The following is a 26,796-nucleotide window of genomic DNA, read 5'->3' as shown; positions in this document are numbered from 1 at the left end:
CTCAGTGTTCATGTGCAACACTAACAATGAGAGGAGTCAGTATACCTCGTGACTCGAAAGAATTCTTGAACAAAAACAAGTTGTACACGTCTGAGCCCAACACTAGATGGCCGGCGTATGCACAGCATGTGAATCTACAGCGCTACATACCACGAAGAGATGTCTACAGGGTAAGCTATATTTACCTTTAAGCACACTGTAGTACTAAATACTACACAATTGAATCCAGTTTCATCCAGTATGTAGGGCATTGATCCTGGTGAAGGTGCTCCCTTGATTCTAGACACTCAAATATTTATCCTTAACCTATGTGCTGTCTCCAACCACTGTAATCCTTATTGAGCTTGCCCCTTCCAGCAAATAGTGAAAAAGCATGGTTCAGGCTCGTGGGCAGATTCTAGTGCCTCACAAGTCAAATGCTCAGGTGGTTCATGGACATTGTGTAATTACCTTGGTGGTGTAGCAGGAAGGAAGTTAGTTTCTAGTATCTTGCGCTTTACTTGTGCAAATGCAACAGCATAGTCTTCACCTTCCCCCAGCCACTCCCTCTCCTTCCACAGCTGCCCTGGTTCAGTCGAGCATTGATAGGTAGCCCTGGTGCTTCAGTGTGGATGTGACTTCTGTGGTCCCTGTCTGACCATGAGATGGATGCAGGTCCATTTGGGCTGTTGACCACGCAAAGGAGTTGAGGTCCCCGGCTTGGCTGATTCGATGGCCAGGGCAGTTGCAACCCTAACTAGCCTCATACATTCACAAAGGCAGTTGCAGTCCTTACCTTGGACAATGCATTCCCATAGGCTTTTCGTGATTCCTGCTAGCAACCTTCTTAGAGACTCAGGCAGCCTCTCGGCAACACAGGTTGCTCGTGGCTTCACTCTCAGACAGTCCGCTTTCTCTGGGTATCTCTTATCCAGAGGCACGCTGGACTTCTCCTCCTAAACAGTCTCACCTCTAGCAGGTCCACAGAGTCCTTTCCTCTCTCTACTGGTAGACTTATAGGCCATGCAGGTGACATTTCCATCATGACAGTTGTTCTTTCAATATTTTTTTTTCGCTTCTTCTGTGAGTAGTTCTGCAGTTTCTGAACGTTTTCAGTGATAGTTTCTTGTTTATTAACCATAATTGTTTGTAGTAGATGAATGAGTTATCTATTTAGTCCTCTTCTAGACCTGTTGATTTTACTCCCTATTGTTATTACTCTAACTTTGGCTTTATTTCCCACTTGCCTTAGTCAGCTGTGAAACTAAGCATGTGTGCTGTAGCAGCAGTGGAACAGAAGCAGTTACAGCAGTTGATTTCTTGTACTGTGCCAGGCACATGTAAGCAAACTATGGTTATATTGTGTAAGGGGCAGTGAGTTGACAGCAGTCCTGTATGGTATTTATGATGAGGTACACCTCTTGAAGTAACTAGAAGAATCTCCTTTCAAAGCATTACAGCTGTATGCTATCTGGTCCGTTTCAGACCACGCCTTTCCAGAGCAGTGATAAAAATAAAAAAAAAGGTTCAGAGAAACCAAGGTAGGATGAGAAAAAAGATGAAGAGCTATACTTATCTCATACATTTTGCAATAATCTTTACAGTCACTGAGGGCCCAAACGACTTTAAGACTTCGTCATGACTGATATTACAAAGGACATTGGCATTTCATTCCTGCTGTTAATCGCTGAAGATGTGGGGAAGTTGACAGTTCCACCTTAAATGGGGTGACTGGGATTGTGAAATGTGCACCTGCTTAGTAAGCGTTTTCCATTGTTTGAGGCGGTGGGGCCGGAAGAAATTTTTAAACCACAACCATCCTGGCTTGCAAAATCCATAAAATCCAAGTGCTATTGGTTAAATAAAAAAATAGAAAATGTAGCGTGCACTATGTTTCTCTTGTCTGTTAGCACCAGAGAAATCGTTCTACTTTAGTTCAGTGTTTATTACGGGTTTTCCTTTTAATGTTTAACCCCTTCGCTGCCAGGCCTTTTCCCCCTCCTGTGCCGGGCCTTTTTTTGCCTATTTGGGGCAGTTCGCGCTTAGGCCCTCATAACTTTTTGTCCACATAAGCTAACCAAGCCAAATTTGCGTCCTTTTTTTCCAACATCCTAGGGATTCTAGAGGTACCCAGACTTTGTGGGTTCCCTTGAAGGAGGCCAAGAAATTGGCCAAAATACAGTGAAAATTTCGTTTTTTTCAAAAAAATTGGAAAAAGTGGCTGCAGAAGAAGGCTTGTGGTTTTTCCCCTGAAAATGGCATCAACAAAGGGTTTGCGGTGCTAAACTCAGCAGCTTCCCAGCTTTCAGGAACAGGCAGACTTGAATCAGAAAACGCAATTTTTCAACACAATTTTGGCATTTTACTGGGGCATACCCCATTTGTGCAATTTTTTGTGCTTTCAGCCTCCTTCCAGTCAGTGACAGGAATGGTCATGAAACCAATGCTGGATCCCAGAAACCTAAACATTTCTGAAAAGTAGACAAAATTCTGAATTCAGCAAGGGGTCATTTGTGTAGATCCTACAAGGGTTTCCTACAGAAAATAACAGCTGAAAAAGAAAAATATTGAAATTGAGGTGAAAAAACCATCAATTTTTCTCTACGTTTTACTCTGTAACTTTTCCCTGCAATGTCAGATTATCGAAAGCAATATACCGTTACGTCTGCTGGACTCCTCTGGTTGCGGGGATATATAGGGCTTGTAGGTTCATCAAGAACCCGAGGAACCCAGAGCCAATAAATGAGCTGCACCCTGCACTGCGTTTTCATTCTATACCGGGTATACAGCAATTCATTTGCTGAAATATAAGGAGTAAAAAATTGCTATCAAGAAAACCTTTGCATTTCCAAAAAGGGCACAAGATAAGGTGTTGAGGAGCAGTGGTTATTTGCACATCTCTGAATTCCGGGGTGACCATAGTAGCACGTGAATTACAGGGAATTTCTCAAATAGATGTCTTTTTTACACACACTCCTATATTTGGAAGGAAAAAATGTAGAGAAAGACAAGGGGCAATAGTACTTGTTTTGCTAATCTATGTTCCCCCAAGTCTCCCGATAAAAATGGTACCTCACTTGTGTGGGTAGGCCTAGCACCCGCGACAGGATATGCCCCAAAACACAACATGGACACATCACAGAAAACAGAGCTGTTTTTAGCAAAGTGACTACCTGTAGATTTTGGCCTCTAGCTCAGCCGCCGCTTAGGGAAACCTACCAAACCTGTGCATTTCTGAAAACTAGAGACCTAGGGGAATCCAAGGAGGGGTGACTTGTGTGGCTCGGACCAGGTTCTGTTACCCAGAATCCTTTGCAAACCTCAAAATTTGGCTAAAAAAACACATGTTCCTCACATTTCTGTGGCAGAAAGTTCTGGAATCTGAGAGGAGCCACAAATTTCCTTCCACCCAGCGTTCCCCCACGTCTCCCGATAAAAATGATACCTCACTTGTGTGGATAGGCCTAGCGCCCGCGACAGGATATACCCCAAAACACAACGTGGACATATCACAGAAAACAGAGCTGTTTTTAGCAAAGTGACTACCTGTAGATTTTGGCCTCTAGCTCAGCCGCCACCTAGGGAAACCTACCAAACCTGTGCATTTCTGAAAACTAGAGACCTAGGGGAATCCAAGGAGGGGTGACTTGCGGGGCTCGGACCAGGTTCTGTTACCCAGAATCCTTTGCAAACCTCAAAATTTCGCTAAAAAAACACATGTTCCTCACATTTCTGTGGCAGAAAGTTCTGGAATCTGAGAGGAGCCACAAATTTCCTTGCACCCAGCGTTCCCCCACGTCTCCCGATAAAAATGATACCTCACTTGTGTGGGTAGGCCTAGCGCCCGCGACAGGATATGCCCCAAAACACAACGTGGACATATCACAGAAAACAGAGCTGTTTTTAGCAAAGTGACTACCTGTAGATTTTGGCCTCTAGCTCAGCCGGCACCTAGGGAAACCTACCAAACCTGTGCATTTCTGAAAACTAGAGACCTAGGGGAATCCAAGGAGGGGTGACTTGCGGGGCTCGGACCAGGTTCTGTTACCCAGAATCCTTTGCAAACCTCAAAATTTGGCTAAAAAAACACATGTTCCTCACATTTCTGTGGCAGAAAGTTCTGGAATCTGAGAGGAGCCACAAATTTCCTTCCACCCAGCGTTCCCCCATGTCTCCCGATAAAAATGATACCTCACTTGTGTGGGTAGGCCTAGCGCCCGCGACAGGATATGCCCCAAAACACAACGTGGACACATCACAGAAAACAGAGCTGTTTTTAGCAAAGTGACTACCTGGAGATTTTGGCCTCTAGCTCAGCCGCCACCTAGGGAAACCTACCAAACCTGTACATTTCTGAAAACTAGAGACCTAGGGGAATCCAAGGAGGGGTGACTTGCGGGGCTCGGACCAGGTTCTGTTACCCAGAATCCTTTGCAAACCTCAAAATTTGGCTAAAAAAACACATGTTCCTCACATTTCTGTGGCAGAAAGTTCTGGAATCTGAGAGGAGCCACAAATTTCCTTCCACCCAGCGTTCCCCCATGTCTCCCGATAAAAATGATACCTCACTTGTGTGGGTAGGCCTAGCGCCCGCGACAGGATATGCCCCAAAACACAACGTGGACACATCACAGAAAACAGAGCTGTTTTTAGCAAAGTGACTACCTGGAGATTTTGGCCTCTAGCTCAGCCGCCACCTAGGGAAACCTACCAAACCTGTACATTTCTGAAAACTAGAGACCTAGGGGAATCCAAGGAGGGGTGACTTGTGTGGCTCGGACCAGGTTCTGTTACCCAGAATCCTTTGCAAACCTCAAAATTTGGATAAAAAAACACATGTCCCTCACATTTCTGTGGCAGAAAGTTCTGGAATCTGAGAGGAGCTACAAATTTCCTTCCACCCAGCGTTCCCCCAAGTCCCCCGATAAAAATGATACCTCACTTGCGTGGGTAGGCCTAGCGCCGGCGACAGGAAACACCCCAAAGCGCAACGTGGACACATCCTAAATTTTGGAAAAAAACAGAGGTGTTTTTTGCGAAGTGCCTACCTGTAGATTTTGGCCTCTAGCTCAGCCGGCACCTAGGGAAACCTACCAAACCTGTGCATTTCTGAAAACTAGAGACCTAGGGGAATCCAAGGAGGGGTGACTTGCGGGGCTCGGACCAGGTTCTGTTACCCAGAATCCTTTGCAAACCTCAAAATTTGGCTAAAAATACACGTTACTCACATTTCTGTGGCAGAAAGTTCTGGAATCTGAGAGGAGCCACAAATTTCCTTCTACCCAGCGTTCCCCCAAGTCTCCCGATAAAAATGATACCTCACTTGTGTGGGTAGGACTAGCGCCCACGAAAGGAAAGGGCCCAAAACACAACGTGGACACATCACATTTTTTTATAAAAAGCAGTGCCTACCTGTGGATTTTGGCCTGTAGCTCAGCCGACACCTGAGGAAACCTAGCAAACCAGTGCATTTTTGAAAACTAGAAACCCAGGGGAATCCAAGATGGGGTGACTTGCGGGGCTCTGACCAGGTTATGTTACCCAGAATCCTTTGCAAACATCAAAATTTGGCCCAAAAAACACTTTTTCCTCTCATTTCGGTGACAGAAAGTTCTGGAATCTGAGAGGAGCCACAAATTTCCTTCCACCCAGCGTTCCCCTAAGTCTCTCGATAAAAATGGTACATCACTTCTGTGGGTAGGCCTAGCGCCCACAAAAGGAAATGGCCCAAAACACAACGTGGACACAACATATTTTTTCACAGAAAACAGAGGTGTTTTTTGCAAGGTGCCTACCTGTGGTGTTTGGCCTGTAGCTCAGCCGGGGGGGGGCAGAAATGCCCTAAAATAAATTTGCCCCCCCAACCCCCACCCTCCCCCGCCGGGAGCGACCCTTGCCTACGGGGTCGCTCCCCCTGCGTGACATTGGCACCAAAAAACAAATCCCCGGTGCCTAGTGGTTTCTGCCCCCTTGGGGGCAGGTTGACCTAAACTCAGCCAATCTGCCCCCAAGGGGGGCAGAAATGGCCTAAATACAATTTGTCCCCCAGGGGAGCGACTTTTGCCTGATGGGTCGCTCCCCATCTCTTAAAAAAAAAAAACAAAGAAAAAAAAAAAGAAAAAAAAGAAAAATTCCCCTGGCGCCTAGAGGTTTCTGCCCCCCCCCCCCCCGGGGGCAGTTCGGCCTAATAATAGGCCGATCTGTCCCCCGGGGGGGCAGAAATGGCCTAAAATAAATTTGCCCCCCAACCCCCACCACCCCCCCGGGAGCGACCCTTGCCTACGGGGTCGCTCCCCCTGCGTGACATTGGCGCCAAAAAACAAATCCCCGGTGCCTAGTGGTTTCTGCCCCCTTGGGGGCAGATTGACCTAAAATTTGCCAATCTGCCCCCAGGGGGGCAGAAATGGTCTAAATACAATTTGCCCCCCCAGGGGAGCGACCCTTGCCTGATGGGTCGCTCCCCATCTCTAAAAAAAGAAACAACAAAAAAAAAAACACACAAAAAAAAAATTGCCCTGGTGCCTAGAGTGTTCTGCCCGCCCCCCCGGGGGCAGTTCAGCCTAATAATAGGCCGATCTGTCCCCCGGGGGGGCAGAAATGGCCTAAAATAAATTTGCCCCCCCAACCCCCATCCCCCCCCGGGAGCGACCCTTGCCTACGGGGTCGCTCCCCCTGCGTGACATTGGCGCCAAAAAACAAATCCCCGGTGCCTAGTGGTTTCTGCCCCCTTGGGGGCAGATTGACCTAAAATTGGCCAATCTGCCCCCAGGGGGGCAGAAATGGTCTAAATACAATTTGCCCCCCCAGGGGAGCGACCCTTGCCTGATGGGTCGCTCCCCATCTCTAAAAAAAGAAACAACAACAAAAAAAAACACAAAAAAAAAATTGCCCTGGCGCCTAGAGTGTTCTGCCCCCCCCCGGGGGCAGTTCGGCCTAATAATAGGCCGATCTGTCCCCCGGGGGGGCAGAAATGGCCTAAAATAAATTTGCCCCCCCAACCCCCACCGCCCCCCGGGAGCGACCCTTGCCTACGGGGTCGCTCCCCCTGCGTGACATTGGCGCCAAAAAACAAATCCCCGGTGCCTAGTGGTTTCTGCCCCCTTGGGGGCAGATTGACCTAAAATTGGCCAATCTGCCCCCAGGGGGGCAGAAATGGTCTAAATACAATTTGCCCCCCCAGGGGAGCGACCCTTGCCTGATGGGTCGCTCCCCATCTCTAAAAAAAGAAACAACAAAAAAAAAAACACACAAAAAAAAATTGCCCTGGCGCCTAGAGTGTTCTGCCCCCCCCCGGGGGCAGTTCGGCCTAATAATAGGCCGATCTGTCCCCCGGGGGGGCAGAAATGGCCTAAAATAAATTTGCCCCCCCAACCCCCACACCCCCCCCCCCCCCCCCCGGGAGCGACCCTTGCCTACGGGGTCGCTCCCCCTGCGTGACATTGGCGCCAAAAAACAAATCCCCGGTGCCTAGTGGTTTCTGCCCCCTAGGGGGCAGATTGACCTAAAATTGGCCAATCTGCCCCCAGGGGGGCAGAAATGGTCTAAATACAATTTGCCCCCCCAGGGGAGCGACCCTTGCCTGATGGGTCGCTCCCCATCTCTAAAAAAAGAAACAACAAAAAAAAAAAACACAAAAAAAAATTGCCCTGGCGCCTAGAGTGTTCTGCCCCCCCCCCCCGGGGGCAGTTCGGCCTAAAAATAGGCCGATCTGTCCCCCGGGGGGGCAGAAATGGCCTAAAATAAATTTGCCCCCCCAACCGGCACACCCCCCCCCCGGGAGCGACCCTTGCCTACGGGGTCGCTCCCCCTGCGTGACATTGGCGCCAAAAAACAAATCCCCGGTGCCTTGTGGTTTCTGCCCCCTTGGGGGCAGATTGACCTAAAATTGGCCAATCTGCCCCCAGGGGGGCAGAAATGGTCTAAATACAATTTGCCCCCCCAGGGGAGCGACCCTTGCCTGATGGGTCGCTCCCCATCTCTAAAAAAAGAAACAACAAAAAAAAAAAAACACAAAAAAAAAATTGCCCTGGCGCCTAGAGTGTTCTGCCCCCCCCCGGGGGCAGTTCGGCCTAATAATAGGCCGATCTGTCCCCCGGGGGGGCAGAAATGGCCTAAAATAAATTTGCCCCCCCCCCCCCCCCCCCCCCCGGGAGCGACCCTTGCCTACGGGGTCGCTCCCCCTGCGTGACATTGGCGCCAAAAAACAAATCCCCGGTGCCTAGTGGTTTCTGCCCCCTTGGGGGCAGATTGACCTAAAATCGGCCAATCTGCCCCCAGGGGGGCAGAAATGGTCTAAATACAATTTGCCCCCCAGGGGAGCGACCCTTGCCTGATGGGTCGCTCCCCATCTCTTAAAAAAAAAAAAAGAACAAAAAAAAAAACACAAAAAAAAAATTTGCCTTGGCGCCTAGAGGTTTCTTCCCCCCCTGGGGGCAGATCGGCCTAATAATAGGCCGATCTGAAAAGGCCTTCCCAAAAAATTGCCCCCCCTGGGAGCGACCCTTGCCAAAGGGGTCGCTTTGTTGCGTGACATTCGCGCGCAAAAACAAACTCCCTGGTGTCTAATGGTTTCTGCCCCCCTTGGGGGCAGATTGGCCTTATCAGAATAGGCCAATCTGCCCCCAAGGGGGGCAGAAATGGCCTAAATATATATTGCCCCGTAGGGGAGCGACCCTTGCCTAAGGGATCGCTCCCCACCTAAAAAAAAAGAATTCATCACAAAAAAAAAAAAAAAAAAAAAAATGGTCCCTGGTGCCTAGAGGTTTCTGCCCCCCCTGGGGGCAGATCGGCCTAATAATAGGCCAATCTGCCCCCAGTGGGGGCAGAAAAGGCCTTTCTAAAAAAATGCCCCCCTGGGAGCGACCCTTGCCCAAGGGGTCGCTCCCTTTTGCCAATTTCAAGAAAAAAAAAAAATCCCTGGTGTCTAGTGGGGTTTCAAAAGCCGGATTGCAAGCAATCCAGCTTTTGAAACCTGTGAGAGACTTCAAAGGGAAGGAAATACATTTCCTTCCCTTTGAAGCCTCTCGGGGCCTCCCCCATGGGATTGAAAAAGAAATGCAAAAGCATTTCTTTTTCAATCGCGCTGGAAGCTCTGCTTCCAGCGCGATGGGGGAGACCCTGTGACTAATCAGCGTGCGCTCACGCGCTGACGTCACAGGGGGGGTTGGGGGGGGTCGGGGGTGGGAGGGGAAGGGCTTCCCCTTCCATCCCTGACTTGGGGGGGTGGGGGGGAACCCCACAGAGGGAGCGAGAGCGCTCCCTCTGGGCTGTGTGCCGAGGACGTAGTGGTTACGTCCTCGGCACAGCAGCACTGTGCCGCAGGACGTAACCACTACGTCCGCGGCACAGAAGGGGTTAAATCCTTGATCATTTGACATAGCAATTGGATGTCATGTCAGTAACCGGGTTTTATGTAAAGTTTATTCACCATTCTGTTCTCTCTTCCAGTTCTCCCAACACCGCAACCCACAGATGACGTGGAAGTCTACTTTGAGACCCCTGCTGACGATAGCGAGCATGCACGCTTCCAAAAGGCCAAGGAGCAGCTGGAGATCAGAAACCACAACCGCATGGACCGGGTGAGCTTTCCTTGTGACTTTGCGTGCAGGTTCTATTTTGCAAGATTAACAAAGTTACCCAGATATGATTGTGTCTTGATGCAAATCGGTGTTTTTAGTGAGAATCAGAGGAAAGGGCACCATAACAAGATATGTTTAATGGCAGTATCTTGCTCACTGTGTGTTACCATTAGTTTCTTATTTGTCTGTATTATACAGTAGCGATAGCCAGTGTGTAGTTATGGTGCAGACGATGTTTCCATTGAAAAGCCATTTTGATTTGCCTAATACTGTTGACCCAATGGATGAATTTGCACGAAACTTGGCAGTTTACCTAATCGGCAAGCTAAAGTTTGGCATGCCAACTTTTGTGAAAATCTGTCCAACGGGAAAAAAAGTTTTAAACTGGTTGGCTGGCTAAATAAATGGTAATCCATATCTGATAGACTTCTAGCCGCAGATTATTTACCTTAGAATTATCCCTAGGCATCCGTTTTTTTGTAAGCAGTACCCATGCGTGCCAGTACGTGACATTGTTCATCTGTGCGTGGCGTCATCTGTACCAGAAGTGACGTGTTTGGTGCCTATATAGACGCCAAGGCAGCATACTGACGTCAGAGAACTACCCCCAATAATTTTTTGACTGCCCTTTTTTTTTTACTTTGTTGAAATTGTTTTAAGATCTTCTCCTGGTGTGGCAGGGATGTTTACTAGGAAAGCTAGCTTCAAGGCCTGCGGCTCCAGTCACCAACAGATGTCGGTGACGGATCCCCATCTTGTTTTCCTCTGGTGTCTTGAGAGCAACCATGTCGCGAAGAGGCGCACTGATTGCTGCGCTATGCACCCCAAGGCCTTGAGGTAAGGATCCCTCAAGCTCCTGTTAGCTCAACATGCGACGCTGCAACGGTCTCAATCCCAGTCAATAGGAAGGTTCCAGGATCGGTGGCGGAGCCATCTGTCTTGGTCGCAGGCATTCAGGTAAGGCCCACAAAAAGAAAGAGGAAGAAGTCGAGGAGATCTTCGACTTCACCCTGTCTGTTGAAGTCATTCAACAAGACAAGTTAGCGTGGTTGTTCAAGGCCTGGCTCCACGGGTGAGCCTGCACCTGAGCCAGCTCTGTACCTCCCTAAGCTTCTGGGAGCCGGAGCGACCTCTGCCCAACTCTGCAAATTTTATGAGGCCATGCACCTCATATTTAGACTAACCTCCCCTGCTGGCGCACCTTTGGGCCCCATGGCTACAGGAGGGGCCCCTACTGGTACCCCACCGGCAGGGTCTGACCCCGGCACCTGTCGGGCCTCTTAGATCCACGGATGGTTCTGGACTGGTGACGGTTGCACCATCTCGACTTTCCCCAACGGCGATCACAATGTAGATGCTCCTGACGGTGCTGGGTCCATCCCCATTTTCATCCCAAAATCCGACATGGAGACGGAGGGGAGGTATCCAACACTGACTCTGGTGCTAACTGGAGCCCTGCTCTCCAGAGCGGAGCCTAAGCCCTATTTCTACGGACTAGGACTCAGAGAAGTTTGGGAGGATCCAGTGGACCCTGAGGAATGCCAGCCCCTAGGCTCCAACATGGGCTGGTGTAAGGACTTGGACCTCAGCCTGCCCTTAGTGGCAGTCAAGACTATGGGGGTCATTCTGACCCTGGCGGTCACCGACCGCCAGGGCCAACGACCGCGGAAGCACCGCCAACAGGCTGCCATGGGGATTCCGACCCCCTTAACGCCATCCTGATCCTGGCGGTTTTCACCGCCAGGAACAGGATGGCGGTAACGGGTGTCGTGGGGCCCCTGGGGGCCCCTGCAGTGCCCATGCCAATAGATGGGCACTGCAGGGGCCCCCTAACAGGGCCCCAAATTGATTTTCAGTGTCTGCCAAGCAGACACTGAAAATCGCGACGGGTGCCACTGCACCCGTCGCACGCCTTCAACTCCGCCGGCTCCATTCGGAGCCGGCTTCCTCATTGAAGGCGCTTTCCCGCTGGGCCGGCGGGCGGCCTTCTGGCGGTCGCCCGCCAGCCCAGCGGGATGGCCGCCGCGGTCATTTGACCGCGGTGCGGTCATTCGGCGGCTCCCGCCGGGCGTGCGGTTACCGCCGCCGCCGGCGGGAGTCGGAATGACCCCCTATGTCTTGACAGAGGTGCTTCAATCGAGGGTGACCCCCTCAGAACTGCTTCTCCCATTTGATGAAGCACTTATGGATGCCCTGCTTGGGACCTGGTCCAAGCCCAGCACAGGGGCTCCTGTGAAGAGGACAATTGTCCACTGCCATAGCCCCACCCTAGGGGAACCCAGTTTTCTCATGGAATACCCTACCTTGGAGAGATTGGTTATCCAAACCTCCACTTCCCACATAAACCCTTGTGCATTTGCTACCATTTTATCGGATATGGAATCCAAGAGACTGGACACCTGAAACAAAAAAATGTTTTCCTCCACCAGTCCGACACTGTGGTCCATCAACACTGTGTGCCTTTAGGGCCGTTACTCCCATGAATTGTGTAGGTGCTGCCCATGATATTCTATGGAAGACTGGAGAAATGCAGCTAAGTTCACAATTAGATGTGGGCTGGATACGACTGACTTGCTAGGCAGAGTGGTTTCTTTGTTGGTGGCCTGTCTGAGAATTAATGGCTCGTCAGGGGATGTCCAAGCTTCCCTTATGACCATGCCCTTTGATGGCTCCGGTCTCTTCGGAGACAAGGTGTCAGGTTTACCAGTTCCTCGGGAGCAGTACCCTCAAGAAGCCCACCTTCAGGCAGCTCTGACTGTGATTCTGAATAACGAGGTTCTGATTGGCCAGATGGGGGGAAGGAATTTAGGGGAGGGTACTGCGATGAGGGAGATCTAGAACAGAACGTTGCACTCCATCAATGTTATGATTGTATTTCACCATACATAATCACAAATTGAAGGTTTTTCAGAATAGTTATTACCTATGGGCAAAGAATAATTGAATTCAAAGTCAAAGCTTTATCGGGCAATCAAACTTCACAGGTTCCAAGAATACTTCAACATCCACTTAGTTTTCAGATTGTTCTAGACTTCAAGTCTTTTGCCCAAAGCCATAATCTTAGTTCACCAAAAAAACGATTGTTTGTCAGTAACATCAATCAAACTTATGAATGGGTCAGGTTTCTGGACTAAGCCAATAAGCTAAACAAGGACTCTGATTCTTAGATTGTAGGTTAACAAAAGTCTCACCAGTTCAACAGAGTATTGTCTGAATTGTTATTTACGTGCATTACACTATCATTGCCAATTAAGAATGTACTCGGCACTCATTGTTTCCATTCAGGCCTAAATCGCAATACTATTGTGGCTTTCAGTTACTGTATACATAAATGTCACTCATGTGCCCCATGTCACATTTCAGGCCAACAGTTCCGGTCTCAAAATTGTGTATTTGACTCAGTATCCTCTTGAGCATTCTTATCACACTCAGACACCAGTTCTCCTCTCAAGCATTTCACATCACACTTGTACATTAAGTGACGAGTTCAGCTTAATATGCAGAAAATGAAGAAGTGTCTTCCTGCCTGTTTTAAGACACTCTTAATAAGGAAGCTTTGCTTCGGAAAACAGCGGATAGCTTCTCGCCTGTTGCTCTCTCCTCGGGCTCGGGACCGGAGTAATCTGCACTTTTATAGCGACAACTAAGGCTCACACTGTTGTAGTTGAACTCTCGCTCCTAGGCAAGACTGCTGGTTTAGGGATGACAGCACTTTTGTTTGTAGGCGACTAAGCCACTCCTACAACAAGTGGCAACTGTTGGCCTCACTCACCCTTCTGGCTCACAAGCAGTGCCTCACCAAAACTCAGACAGCAAAGGTAATTTCTGCCAGCCTTACGCATGAATTTAGATAAAACCTCTCTAGGGAGTCATGTTGGAATGAAAATTACCCTTTTCTCTCGTTAGCGAGTCTCAGTCGCACACAGGTAATTAAAGAGATCTAGGAAAGTTTTCAATAGGTTTATTGAAAAGACGGCAATCTACAATAAAATGCATGTCCTGCAATGATTAGGAAAATAAACTGTAAAAGAAGCAGAATTCTGAAGAAGAGAGTTGTGAATATAAAAAACCCCACCATCTTATAATAAACATGAGATGTAAAATCCCTGGCAAAGAGAACCTAATCTCTACCCTAAAGAGAGCTACGTATGATGAACCTAATCTGCCAGTACCATCTTCATGAGAAGCGCCCCCAACTTTGTTACCTTGGAATGAGGTCTCTAGGTCAGACTCCGTGGTGACAAAGGCTGAATTCTGCAGCAAGGTGACATGCAGCATAGATGGCATGTGGAAGGAAACCCTCTAATGACCTTGTGCGTGTGAGATGTATTTATAAAGTTAATGTAGGAGCCCGGACACAGGGATGTTCCTAAACAACTGATAAAAGGGCAGACTTGTGGAGGCAATTATATAAACAATCCCCACAATTGCACTTTATGTTCCTATCACACGTGAGTGAGAAAGAAACTTGATGACAAAACCTAGGTACATAACTAATCATGACGCTGATAAGAACGCCTTCTCAGAGTGGCACTGATAATGCATATCAAAACACTTGTATAAAATATAAACTATGGCAGCCCTCTTAGAAGAACTAATAAAATAAATGGAATAAAACAGAGCAAGCTAAGTAGGTTAAAAATCATTAGGTGACAGGGGCACAGGCCTCCAAGCGAAACTCCTAAGTCCCAAAAAAAACTAAAATGGAATCACCACAGCATGGAGCATTAAAACTAAAAAAGGACAAGTTCCTGTTACCGCAAGTTAGGATTTAACATAAAAAATGGACTACAACTACACACGGATGTAAACCTGGCGATCTCAGTGGTCTGTAACAATTATAGTTGGGTACAGTTGATTTTCAGGCATTTTTTAGTAATTAACTTAGACTTGATATACATGAATATACAAGTATCATACTCGTGATAAAGCAGTTACAGCATTAGTCTATATACCTTGAAGAGTATAGCAGACGTGTTTCAGACAAAGCCTATGGATTATGATACAAAGTTGATTCAGTGCTGGAGCACTTCAAGAATAGCCGAGCTTGGGCCTTACCATAGCTCCCTGCCAGCCCCAGTCCGCTTTTTGTGGCCATGGAAGGAGCTTTCAGCCATGTCCTTACCTGCCCAGCCACCATGGCACACAAACTTCTCAGCCTCTGCTGGCCGGTGCCACACTACACCCTGATCCTGTGAGTCAGGCAGCCAGTGGTCATGCCAGTTCACCACCCCCTCCCTCAGCAGCCACAGCCTCCCGACCTCTTTATTCCGCCCTCGAACTATCATGGGCAACCAAAGGAAGGAAGGATATGCCTTCACCTTCAGCACTGGTGGTTGATAATATCAGACTGCTGGGTTCTCCAGGTTGACCGAAGGAGCTACTCACTCCCCTTCAAGACTAACTCTCCACCCATGCCACCCACTTGAGACAGGCTGACAGAGGACCTTCTTTCTTAATTCACCAGGAAGCAGCGACTCTTTTGGCCAAGGGAGCCAAAGAGAGGGTGCTGATACCGGAAGTAGGTCATGGTTGTTATTCCAGCTACTTTCTGGTGCCCAGAAAGGACGGAGGCCTTTGTTCTGTCCTAGATTCACTCCCTCTCAATTTCTTCAGCAAAAAGGAGAAATTCAGAATGCTGATGCTCACTCAAGTCCTCTGTACCCTGAACCTGCATGCATGGATGGTACAGTTGGACTTGCATAATGTGTATTTTCATATTCTCATGCGTGTAATAGTACACTGTTAGAGTTAAGGAGAAAATGAATGGACATCAAGGTACAGCCCGTACAAGGGGGAGTCAACAGATCTCCTGTGCTCCAGACATAAGGTCATGAATGATAAACCCATAAATCTGGGATACTCGATGCCCAAATGTGTACGTGGCCAGGAGGGGCGGTGATGTGAGTAGGAGCGCTCCAGTGAAATTATAGCCGTGCCAGGGCTTCTCAGTGAATCACAAACCTCTGAAGTAGCTAACGTAGTTGAGTTTATTAAACTTCTGTGTCAATGAATCCACAAAGTGACTACAAACACCCATCATGCTCACGAAGAGAAGAGAATCTTACATACAGGCACACAGAAAGACTGGAAGGGGAACCCGTTCAGCAGCTTTTACGTGACGGGATCGTGTAATGCCGTACCAAGAGCAATCTGGTATGAGGAAGGGATACAAAACAACCATGGAAGCGATATCAAGAGTCCCCAGTGAGAGCCACCCTGCTTATAATAGATAAGCCTTCTAGCAGGCTGAACTGGCTTAGATTTATGTCTCTAGGTATGCAGTCAACTGTAACAATTTAAGACCGTGTTAGAGACATGGTCCAATGACAAACAGTAATAACTTAAAAGTAAATGACAATTACATATGCTCACAAGTTTAAATAATAATACTGGTAGTGTAAAATGGAATGAAATAAACATAAATTGTGTAGGAGGCTGGCCTGGCTTGTAGTGGGTACCTTGGGTACTTACACCTTATACCAGGTCCAGTTATCCCTTATTAGTGAAATGTAGTAGTGTTCTAGAAGCTTAGGCTGATAGAGGTAGCTGTAGCAGAGCAGCTTAGGCTGAACTAGGAGACATGCACAGCTCCTGCAATACCACTATAGTTACACAGTATGTATACACATTAAAAGACAATGCTCAGTGTTACCAAAAATAAAGGTACTTTATTTTAGTGACACAAGGCCAAAAATATCTTAGAGACAATACTCCTTCTGGAGGTAAGTATTATACACAATATATACACTAGACACCAAAGTCAGGTAAAGTAAATAATCATAGTATAGTGCAAACAATAGGAAATACCATAGAATGCAATAGGAAGAAATAGGCCTAGGGGCAACACAAACCATATACTATGAAAGTGGAATGCGAATCACAAATTCCCCCTAGGCAAGTCTAGTGTGTAGAGGATAGCTGGGAGTGTAAGAAAACACCAAAGGTAAGTAAAATACCCCACCCCAGAGCCCAGGAAAGTAGGAGTAAAGTACTGCAAGTTTCCTTAGGACACACTGCAAGTCATGATTAGAGTTATTGCAAGAACCAAGCAAGACTGCAAGCAACAAATGGTGGATTCCTGGACCTGAAGACCTGTGAAGAGAGGAAACCAAGTCCAGAAGTCGCAGAAGATTCCAAGAAGGACAGGAGCCCCTGCCAACCTAGAAGATGGTGCAAAAGAGGATTCTTTGGTTGGAAGAAGTCTGCAGAAGAGCACCAAAGATGATGGCTGCAGGTTCCAGCATGATGCAAAGGATGTTCCACGCCGAGACGTTTGATGAAGGCGAGTTGCAGCGCTGGATTTGTCCAGCAAGCCTTGGTTCAGGCAATGTCGCGGTTTGCGTAAAAATGGTGCTGCCTGGACCCAGGAGGGACCTGGGGGCCTCAGCTAGGACTGAGGACGCAGAGGAGGCTCCCAACACTGGAGGGAACCCATAGATGAGCAGGCAGCACCCACAGGATTCCCAGGACACGGGGACAAAGAAGGTGCAAATTGAGGTTGCTGCAGCACTACAAAAGAAGGTCCCATGCTACCGGAGAACAACTCAGCAAATTGAGCGTCGCAGGCCAGGCTGTGCACGAAGGATTCTTGCAAATAGTGCACAGAGGCCTCAGGAGGTGAAGATGACGCCCTGCACAGAGGTACTGTCGCAAACAGGGAAGGCAAGCATTTACCTCTGCCAAATTTGGACAGCTGGACCTTAGGACAGTCTGTGTCAAAAGGGGCCACCACCTGTGTTCCAGGGAGCGTGCTCGTCGCCAGGAGATGAGTCTCAGAGAACCAGTTGTTGTCTTAGAAGGTGCCTGCTGCTACAGGGAAGTGACTCTGTCACTCCACTGGAGATTTATTTGGTCCTTCTGGTGCAGGGTGAAGAAAGGGAGCCCTCAGAGCGTGCACACCATGGAAACTGTTGCAGTTGCTGGCTGGAGCGGAAGTTGCAGAGTAACAGTAGCCTTTTTGGATACTTTGTTGCAGTTACAGCGGTTCCTGGAGCAGTCTGCGGTTGATCCGACGTCAGAGGATGAAGCAGGAGTTGCAGAGAATTCCTGGAGGAAACTTGCAAGCCAAATCTGAAGAGGAACCCACAGGAGAGACCCTAAATAACCCTGAGAGGGGGATTGGCTACCTACCCAGGTATGCACCTATCAGGAGGGGTCTCTGATGTCACCTGCTAGCACTGGCAACTCCGAGATCTCCAGAGTGTCCCCACACCTTAGAAAACAAGATGGCTAATGCGAGGGACACACTGGAGGAACTCTGGGCACCACCCCTGGGGTGGTGATGGACAGGGGAATGGTCACTCCCCTTTCCTTTGTCAAGTTTCGCACCAGAGCAGGGACTGTGGAGTCCCTGAACCGGTGTTGGCTGGCTTATGCAAGGAGGGCACCATCTGTGCCCTTCAAAGCATTTCGAGAGGCTCTGGGAAGCTAGCCCTCCCAAGCCTGTAACACCCTCCTCCCAAAGGAAACGCTTTGTTCTGCCTTCCTGAGACTGAGCTGCTCAGACCCAAGGAGGGCATGACCCGGTCTGTGATGTGGCAGCAGCTGTAGCTGCAGTGCAAGCCTCAGAGAGCTGGTTTGGCAGCACTCGGGGTCCATGATGGAGCCCCCAGGATGCATGGGATTTGGCCCCCCAATACCAGATTTGGAATGGGGGACAATTCCATGATCTTAGACACCTTACATGGCCATATTCGGAGTTACCATTGTGAGGCTACATATAGTATTGACCTATATGTAGTGCACGAGGGTAGTGTTATCCCAGCACTCACAAAGTCGGGGGAATTGGCCCTGGACAGCGTGGGGGTACCTTTGCTGTTGCAAGGGTACCCTCACACTTAGTAATTATGCACCTAGCCTTCAGTAAATGAAGGTTGGACATATAGGTGACTTATAAGTTACTTAAGTGCAGTGAAAATGGCTGTGAAATAGTGAGTGCACTATTTCACGCAGGCTGTAGTGGCAGTCCTGGAAAAGGGTTTGTCTGAGCTCCTTATGGGTGGCAAAATAAATGCTGCAGCCCATAAGAATCTCCTGGAACCCCAATGCCCTGGGTATTTAGCTACCATATACTAGGGACTTATAAGGGGGATCCAGTGTGCCAATTTGAATTGGTAAATGAAGTCACTAAACTATAGTGTCTAATTTGGAAGCAGAGAGCACATAAGCACTGAATTTCTGGTTAGCAAAACTTTGGTGACACAGTTAAGCACTACTGACAACACACACTTTAGGCCACAAACTATGAGCACTGGGTTCCTGGTTAGCAGGATCCTAGTGAGACAGGCAAAACACACTGACAAACACTCACAAACAGGCCAAAAGTGGGGCGTAACCATGCTATAAAGAGGCTACTTTCTCACAAACGGGTACTGCATAATGCTACCATCACAAAATGTGGCAGTGAACACCCTGATTTCCCAGAGTTTAAGATGTAAATGTTCCAAGTGAATATACTAGAACTTGATATGATGTAAAGATGATAGAGGTTTGCATATCTATTCTAGCTTTGCCCTCTAGAAGGCAGAGTCGGCTTGCATCAATACTATAGTTATACCTTCACATTTGAAAGTGTATGAGCGATTGGAAATGGCAATAATACAAATGTGGTACACTGACAAACGACAATAAGTGAAAACACAATTGTCAAATAAAAAGAAAAAATAGGATAAATAAATATTACCACAAACAATCACATTACAAACAAGCATTTGCAATGCAGCGGGTCTCGCGTTTGCTCATGTTAGAGTTGATCGCGTTGTAAACTCCTAACCCGACTTTTCATCTATCGGCAAAAGTGCTTTTATGTACATAAAAAAGTGAAATGTGTAAGCGCTCGACTTCTGCCAAGCGAAATCGCGCTAGGAAAACAGAGAAAAAGTAGTCCACGATCCGACCGAAAACAGCGAGCCTCGCATGTTTTCTGTACTTGGTCGCTGCGCTCGAGGAGGGCTAACCACCGGAAAAGGCATGACGTGTGCATGCCTTCCACTAATGAAAGCAAGCAGATTTTACTAGGCAAGCCCACAAACCAATCAAACACACTGACGTGACGTCGACAGGGCTCTGAGCCCTTTTCTAAAAACTAAAGCGGCTCGCTGCGATACGCGAGCGCATGCAACGCAGGCTCGACCCTAATAAAGGTTAAAGAAACAAACGCAACACAATGTATCTGCATTGAACACTGCTTTATTCTGCCAACCCAAAACGTGGGAAAACCTCCCCGAGTGACGGTTGGAACTTAAACGTTCTGAGTAAATGCATATAGTCTTGAGATAATGTAAACATGAATCAATATAACTATTATGACAACCAATGAATCAATTGCAGTGTAAGTCACAGAGTCAAATTATTGGACATTGGCTACTAAGGCCAGGGCTCTAGACCAAATTCAAAAGGCAAGACGGGAAAGTAATGGAACTGAGGTGTAGAAATGTAAGGTTACAGTTCTATTCTTCTACTGTGTTTAAACCGTTTGTTATCGCTTGGCACCTGAATATCCACCTGCACTCAAACCTGTTAAGGTTCCAGGTTAGTGTATCTCCCACAATGCAGGTTTGTACCATATTAGTGACCTGTCAGTAAATATCTTTGTCCTTGTTGTGTGTTGTAGTGTTCTACCAGCGGACATTGAGTAATTTGCAGTGGATTCTGCTCCTGTGCTGACTGATGCGTGCTCACCTTCTGTGAGGTCGGCCCAATATAGATAAGATTACAGGGGCAAAAGATGCAGTTAATCAAATTTGTAGAGTAACAATTTGAAAGGAAATCCAGATCCTCTTTGATATGAAGATGGTGGACGACATCACTGTTTGTGGAGTAAATTGCATTCAGTGCAATGACCACATTTGAAATTCCCTTTCACAAGAGGTAAATTCCAAAGAATTTAAATTGTATCAGTGTTGTTGCTTGGCTTGTACACCCTTCAAGTTGGTCTCTCAGATTGTGGCCCCATTTAAAGGGAAATAATGGAACACCCAGTGGTGGGGCCCTAAGCATAGCACATTCCAATATTTTTTCACACTTTTGAAAAAGCATCTTTACTTGCTAACCCCGTAGTTGCAGATCTCATTCAAATTGTGTTTTCCTCGATCCTGTGAGCTGCTACTGGACGTTATTTTTTGCTTATTCCTATGCTGCTTTTATGTTGAGTGTATTTGGGAGAGAATGAATGCATAGGATTCGATCAACTTGTGTGCAAAAGTCCGCTTTATTGGAACAGGTGCCCCTGACTAAGTACCCCCCTTGGCCTTTGCCTTACAAAACTAAAACCTCACTAGACATTGAAATAACCTGACCCCTGTCCCTCCCCCTCCCCTACCCCGCCCTCCCCCCTCCTCTTGTTTCTTTAATTTCCCCATCCTACCCTCTACATTTGAACCTGTCCGCTAATGAGCAGTCCCCTGCCTGTCATGTCTAAGTAATGCTCCTTCCCCCTCTAATACCTAAATTGCCCTGCCAACTCCGTCCTCCACCTGAGCTTTTAATAGCTGCCCTGCAGCTGCCACCGCCACGGCACGCACCTGTCCAAAGCGACACCCTAATAAACGCAGACACACCCGTTCCAACAAATACGCCTAATAAATGGGAGGGAGGGTGGGAAAAGGAAAACCCTGCCAAACTAGCCCACCCAGGCCACCAGGTCACCTTCATAAAATGGTGACAGAGCCCACAAAATGTCCAGCTTTATAGCCGGCCCGCCCACACAGATAAGCAGTCCCACTGCCCAACTGAGTCCAGGGAGAAACCATCTCTCCCAAAGATCTGTGGGAGGGGGGGGGGAGGAGAGGGGGGAGGGGGGGGAGGGGGGGAGGAGGGGGGGAGGGAGGGGGGAGATGGGGGAGGGGGGGGACTCCTCGTTCCTCCTCGTCCCTCCTCGTCCCCCCCGGGACCCGCATTGGGAGAGAATGAATGCATAAGACTCGGTCAACTTGTGTGCAAAAGGCCGCTTTATTGGAACAGGTGCCCCTGACTAAGTACCCCCCTTGGCCTTTGCCTTACAAAACTAAAACCTCACTAGACAATGAAATAACCTGATCCCTGTCCCTCCCCCTTCCCTACCCCGCCCTCCCCCCTCCTCTTGTTTCTTTAATTTCCCCGTCCTACTCTCTACATTTGAACCTGTCCGCTAATGAGCAGTCCCCTGCCTGTCATGTCTAAGTAATGCTCCTTCCCCCTCTAATACCTAAATTGCCCTGCCAACTCCGTCCTCCACCCGAGCTTTTAATAGCTGCCCTGCAGCTGCCACCGCCACCAGGAAAAGTCCCCGGCTTTTCCTGCCCCCCCCAGAGCTCCTTGAATAGGGCTTTAACTTGCTCTTTCAGCTGTAACAAATACAACTCCATCCCTACAAACGAAAGATGAACCCCATCGTTCCGAAAAAACTCTGCGTCTTCGAAGCGCCAATCAGCATGCTCCAAAAAAGTAATCCCTTTTCCCGCACAGAACCCTTTCATCTCTTTGTTCAATTTTCTCCTGGCCCGTTCTATGGCCCCAGGCTTCCTTGCCCCTTGCCAAACCCGCCGCGGAACAAAACTCGTGAAAACGACATGACAGCCACTCCACTGTTCCAACAAGACCTGCAGCTCTCGCTTCATGACCTTTAAAAGGTTAAGCCCCGTGTTAACTACTAAGACATTTTCACCTAAATGAACACACACCACATCCGGACAATGACCCCTCCCCTTAATCACCTGCAGTCGTGGCAAAAGCTCGCCCCATTTCATCCCCCCTTTCCCAAACCAACGGACGTGGTATCTCGCAGGATCCAGTCCTAAGTTATCCCCCAGTGCAGTCCTCCTTGCTTGGCGCTGAGCCCCTTTTATGAAAGAGTGGCCGATCACCCATATGGTCATATACTCCGCCTCAGGACCACGGACCACACCTGAAAAAGAAAAAAGAATTAAAGCGCATACCCTTTACAAACCCGTCTCCACACCTCTCACATACCTCCGATAACAATCCGACCGCCACCTACCCAAAGCCTTCAATTCCTCCCGACCCCAACCTTTATTTCCTGTTTCCGTCCCGACCCCAATTCGAAAGGAATGAGTTCCAAACTGAGAAGCATCCAGCCCCAAACGAATCAAACCCTTCCGTAGCACTCCTAAAAGCTGGGATGCTGTGACCCGCGAACCGTCGCCGTGACAGAAGACCGGACCGTGTAACGGCCCACCCTCCGCGCGCAGTTTCCTTTCCAAGAACCCTGGACAGATAGCCCGCGCAGGATAGCGTCGTAGGAAAACAGACACCCCAACCCCTTTCTGGTCAGTTTTTGACCTTCTAATGCCCAAAACCAACCCATCCGCCACCGGCTGAACCTCGCTCCATCGAATTCCTGAACGCCCCGGAAGTCCGAGTAACTCCGAAAAACCTGAAAGCTCCAAAAAACAGCCAGGACATCAACGTCCGGAAAAGCAGTGCCTCGCGCTCATTGTGGCATATGTCCCCCAAAACCGGGAACAGCCACTTTAGCAGCGCCACCGAAAGTGGACGTCGCACTCTGCCAGTAACCCCTCTTTCCTTTGCCCATCCGTCGAGGATCCTCTGACCCAACTCACCCGCAGATGGAGGGTACCCCCACAAAAGCTTACCCATAAACCCCAGGGCCGCTAACTTACCCGCTATCGTAACTCTTGTTTGACCTTTTTCGATCAAACCCATAATGAATTGCACTACGTCCTCAACGACCTCCTCCTGTGTCACCCGACGCCGTGCCCCGGATACCAGAAACTCTTCCCAGGCTCTCACATAAGCCTTCCTCGTAGACGCTGCCAAGGAATTCAAAACCAGTCGTAGCATCCTGCCGTGCATACTCGCCACATCGAAACGGGCATGCGAATCCGACGCAGTGCCACCCCCGTGGTTAATCCATGGAAACGGTCCCACTGGAAACAAGATAAAGCATCCGCAATGTCATTGTTAGCGCCCGGCACATGCCTCGCTCTGAGGTAAACATCATTTCGAAGGCATTGCAACACGAACACGCGCATCAATTGCAAAACTTGTGCCTCCTGAGCAGTTTGCCGGTTAACCATCTGCACAACCGCAAGGTTGTCCACCCGAAACAAAACCCTCGAGTGCCGAAGTTCCGATCCACACAAGCACACCGCTACAACCAGCGGAAAGAGCTCCAGAAACGCAATACTGCGACCCCCATTCTTCCAATCACTCGGCCATTGCTCCGCACACCAGCAACCATCCAAATATAGACCGAAACCCGACGACCCCGCCGCATCAGAGAACAACTGTACATCCCACTCACAGTCTCTCCACACTCTCAACGGGATGCCGTTAAACGACTCCAAGAATTTTACCCACATACGCAGGTCCTCGCGTACCCCCACCCGCAACCGCACGTGATGATGTGGCAGCGCCCGACCGGATAACGCCAACGCTAACCATCTGCAAAACGTCCGCCCCGCTCTGACCACCCGACAGGCAAAATTGAGATGCCCCAACAAAACCTGGACATCCCGCACTGTCACCTTCCGCTTGCGCAACATTTCATTGATCCTGTTCACCATGTCCTGTTTTTTGTCCACCGGCAATTGAGCCATGCCTGCCACTATGTCCAATTCAATTCCCAAAAAGGACAGCGCCGTACATGGCCCCACTGTCTTGTCGGGAGCCAAGGGCACACCAAGGTCTCCCATAATTTCCACAAATTGGCCTAGCACCGCCGCACAACGCGGGCTGGCCGCCGGTGCCGCAAAAAAGAAATCATCCAAATAATGTGTCACCCCTTGGTGACCCGTTAAATTCACAAAAATCCACTGTAAAGCCGTACTAAAACATTCGAAGAGTGCACAGGAGCTCGAGCACCCCATGGGAAGCACCTTGTCGACAAACCAATCTCCCTGAAATTGGATGCCCAACAACTCAAAATCTTCCGGGTGGACAGGAAGCAGCCTAAAAGCCGACTTAATGTCCGTCTTCGCCATCAATGCCCCTTGGCCCAGCTGCTCCACCATAACGACCGCCACATCCACGGATGCGTAAGACACCTTAGTGTACGCTTCCGGTATGAAGTCATTGACCGACGACCCTTCCGGCCATGATAGGTGATGGATCAGCCTAAACTGGCCACTCTCCTTCTTGGGCACTACTCCGATAGGCGACACAATGAGGTTCGGCATCGGCCAATCTGGAAAAGGGCCAGCCATGTGCCCCTCTGCCACCTCCTTCGCCAATTTTTGCGACACCAACCATTCCTTACCTCGTACCGAACGCAGATTCTCTGCCTACCGACGCACCCGAGGCCCCTCATATCCCAGACGAAACCCGTCCCGGAACCCCCGCAGCAGCAACTCCACGTCACCCGCTCTGTCATACCGCGCCAAATAATATTCGAGCTGCTCCACTTTAACCAGTGTATGAGCCTTTTCCCACAACCCCTTGACGCTGTCGCTGACCATCCTTGCCCCCATACATTGTGTTTTGACCGCTGCCCCCGAACTGCGCCTGTGCCCCACTGGTGTTGGCCGTACTCTGCTGTCCGCTGCAAGATATAACTGGATGCCGTCCTGCGCACTTCGAGCATTCGTGCCGGAACTTACAGTATTCTCTAGTGCACATTCCTTTGTTGTAGTCCCAACACGCCCCCGAACGACCGGACCCTGAGTTGCTAGCTCTCCCTGGGCTAGAGCCCCCGGACCCCACCCCTTGGGTGGGGCGCTCTCGAAAGGGCCGATAAGTTATAGGCAAACCGCTCGCGTGAAAACTGTTTTCCCAAATTTTGCGGAGCCCATGGTGTGTTGCCACAAATCTGAATCAATCTCACCCCACTGAACCTCAGAGTCCGCAGCCATGCGTGCCCGGAACTCCTCGTCATATTGCCTCCACGCGTAACCCCCATAATTAAGGTGAGCTTTCCTGATAATGTCCATGTACTTAAACAAAGACACAGCCCTCTCACAGTATACACTGGCAAAAATCAAGAAGGCAGCTGTCCAGTTTTCAATATTAACCGGCACCCTAGGCCTCTTGGAGAGCTCCCATTCCTCCTCCTTAGAGCCCTCTTTTGCCTGCACCTCCCGATGCAACAGTTTCAACACATCCACGTATTCCCCTTTCCAAATCTTTTCTTTCGTGGATTGCATCAAGTGCGCCCCCAATGGCTTCGCCGTGCCCATATAGGGCAACTTAACTCTCTTGGGGACTGGCTCCCCTTCCTTCTCTAACTTCGCCGCACCCGCTTGCCCCGTCCGTTGCGTATCCCCCGACGCTCCGTCGCTACTCCCTTTTCCCCGTTCCGTGTCCGTCCCTGTAGCCGCACCCATCTCCGTGCTCATCCCCGTATCTTGCACGTACACTCCTTTCACCAGGCGCACAGAACCCTCTCTCGCCTCTGAAGCCACAGAAACCCTGGAACAAGCAGTCTCCTTACCTGGCGAGAGCAGCGGTGGCCGCTCCGGAACCGACCGCACCTCCACTCCAGGCCGCGTCCCCCGTCCGCCTTTGTCCACCTGCAACGACTTAGGGACAGGGTTAACGTCCCCCCGCCCCTACCCGCGCTCCCACCACTCCATCTCCGCCTCACTATCAACCAACTCACCTTCCTCAAAACTCACCTCCGACCCCCACCCGCGTGATCCGACCGCACTCCCAGCACCACTCCTCATGCACCTACTGCAAACCGCGCAGCTTGTCGACCCCACCTCCCACAGCCCACTCATAATCCCCTTCCTCATCACTGCTGCCCCATTGCAGCATAGTCGGCCATTTTACAGATATAGGTACTCTAGGGTCCCTGGGACCCTGAGCTCCACCCACCGTACCCTGGCCCCCATCCCCTTCAGGCACTACCGCAGTATCCCCCCGAGAAGCAACAGGTTCAATGGAGCCTAATGTAAGAAACCCCTTGCTCTGCCCCTTCCCGGCCCCCTCTCCTTCCGTTAAACCAAACACCCTGGGCCTGCCGGCCTTTCCTTTACCTTGTAACACTCCCGCCTTGCCGGGAGTGCGCGCTACTAACGGGGCACCTCTCCCCTTGCGCGCCGAATCAATCCGCCGCGGCGCTGCCCGAGGCCGCCCTGCCCCCGGGGAGGCCCTCGGACCTCGGCCTCTCCCATTCCTCCTTCCTTCCCGCCTCTGTCCCTCCCAGGCCGCGCCCACCTTGCTCGGGCCGCCTGCCCCCCTCCCACCCCTCCTTACCTGCAGGGACGCGGCTCCAGCGCGCGGAGGCGAACACGCCACAACCGCCGCTGCGACGCCAGTGGAGGCTCTGGGCGCCGGG

At 49.6% G+C, this 26,796-nt stretch overlaps 1 protein-coding gene across 8 annotated transcripts in view; it reads left to right on the top strand.

The window, feature by feature from the left end:
* The window catches only part of APLP2 (amyloid beta precursor like protein 2), a 438,018-nt gene that overhangs the window by 277,579 nt on the left and 133,643 nt on the right, over positions 1-26,796 (top strand). For all 8 annotated transcript variants that reach the window (XM_069224475.1, XM_069224476.1, XM_069224474.1 and 5 more), the window contains one exon: positions 9,427-9,557. In XM_069224475.1, the coding sequence (XP_069080576.1) occupies positions 9,427-9,557 (131 nt within the window). The remainder of the gene's footprint in view (positions 1-9,426; positions 9,558-26,796) is intronic.

This window comes from Pleurodeles waltl, chromosome 3_1, assembly GCF_031143425.1.
Source record: "Pleurodeles waltl isolate 20211129_DDA chromosome 3_1, aPleWal1.hap1.20221129, whole genome shotgun sequence".
NCBI classification, from domain to species: Eukaryota; Metazoa; Chordata; class Amphibia; order Caudata; family Salamandridae; genus Pleurodeles; species Pleurodeles waltl.
Note: the sequence above shows the minus strand (reverse complement) of the source record. Positions and strands in the feature narration are given on the sequence as shown.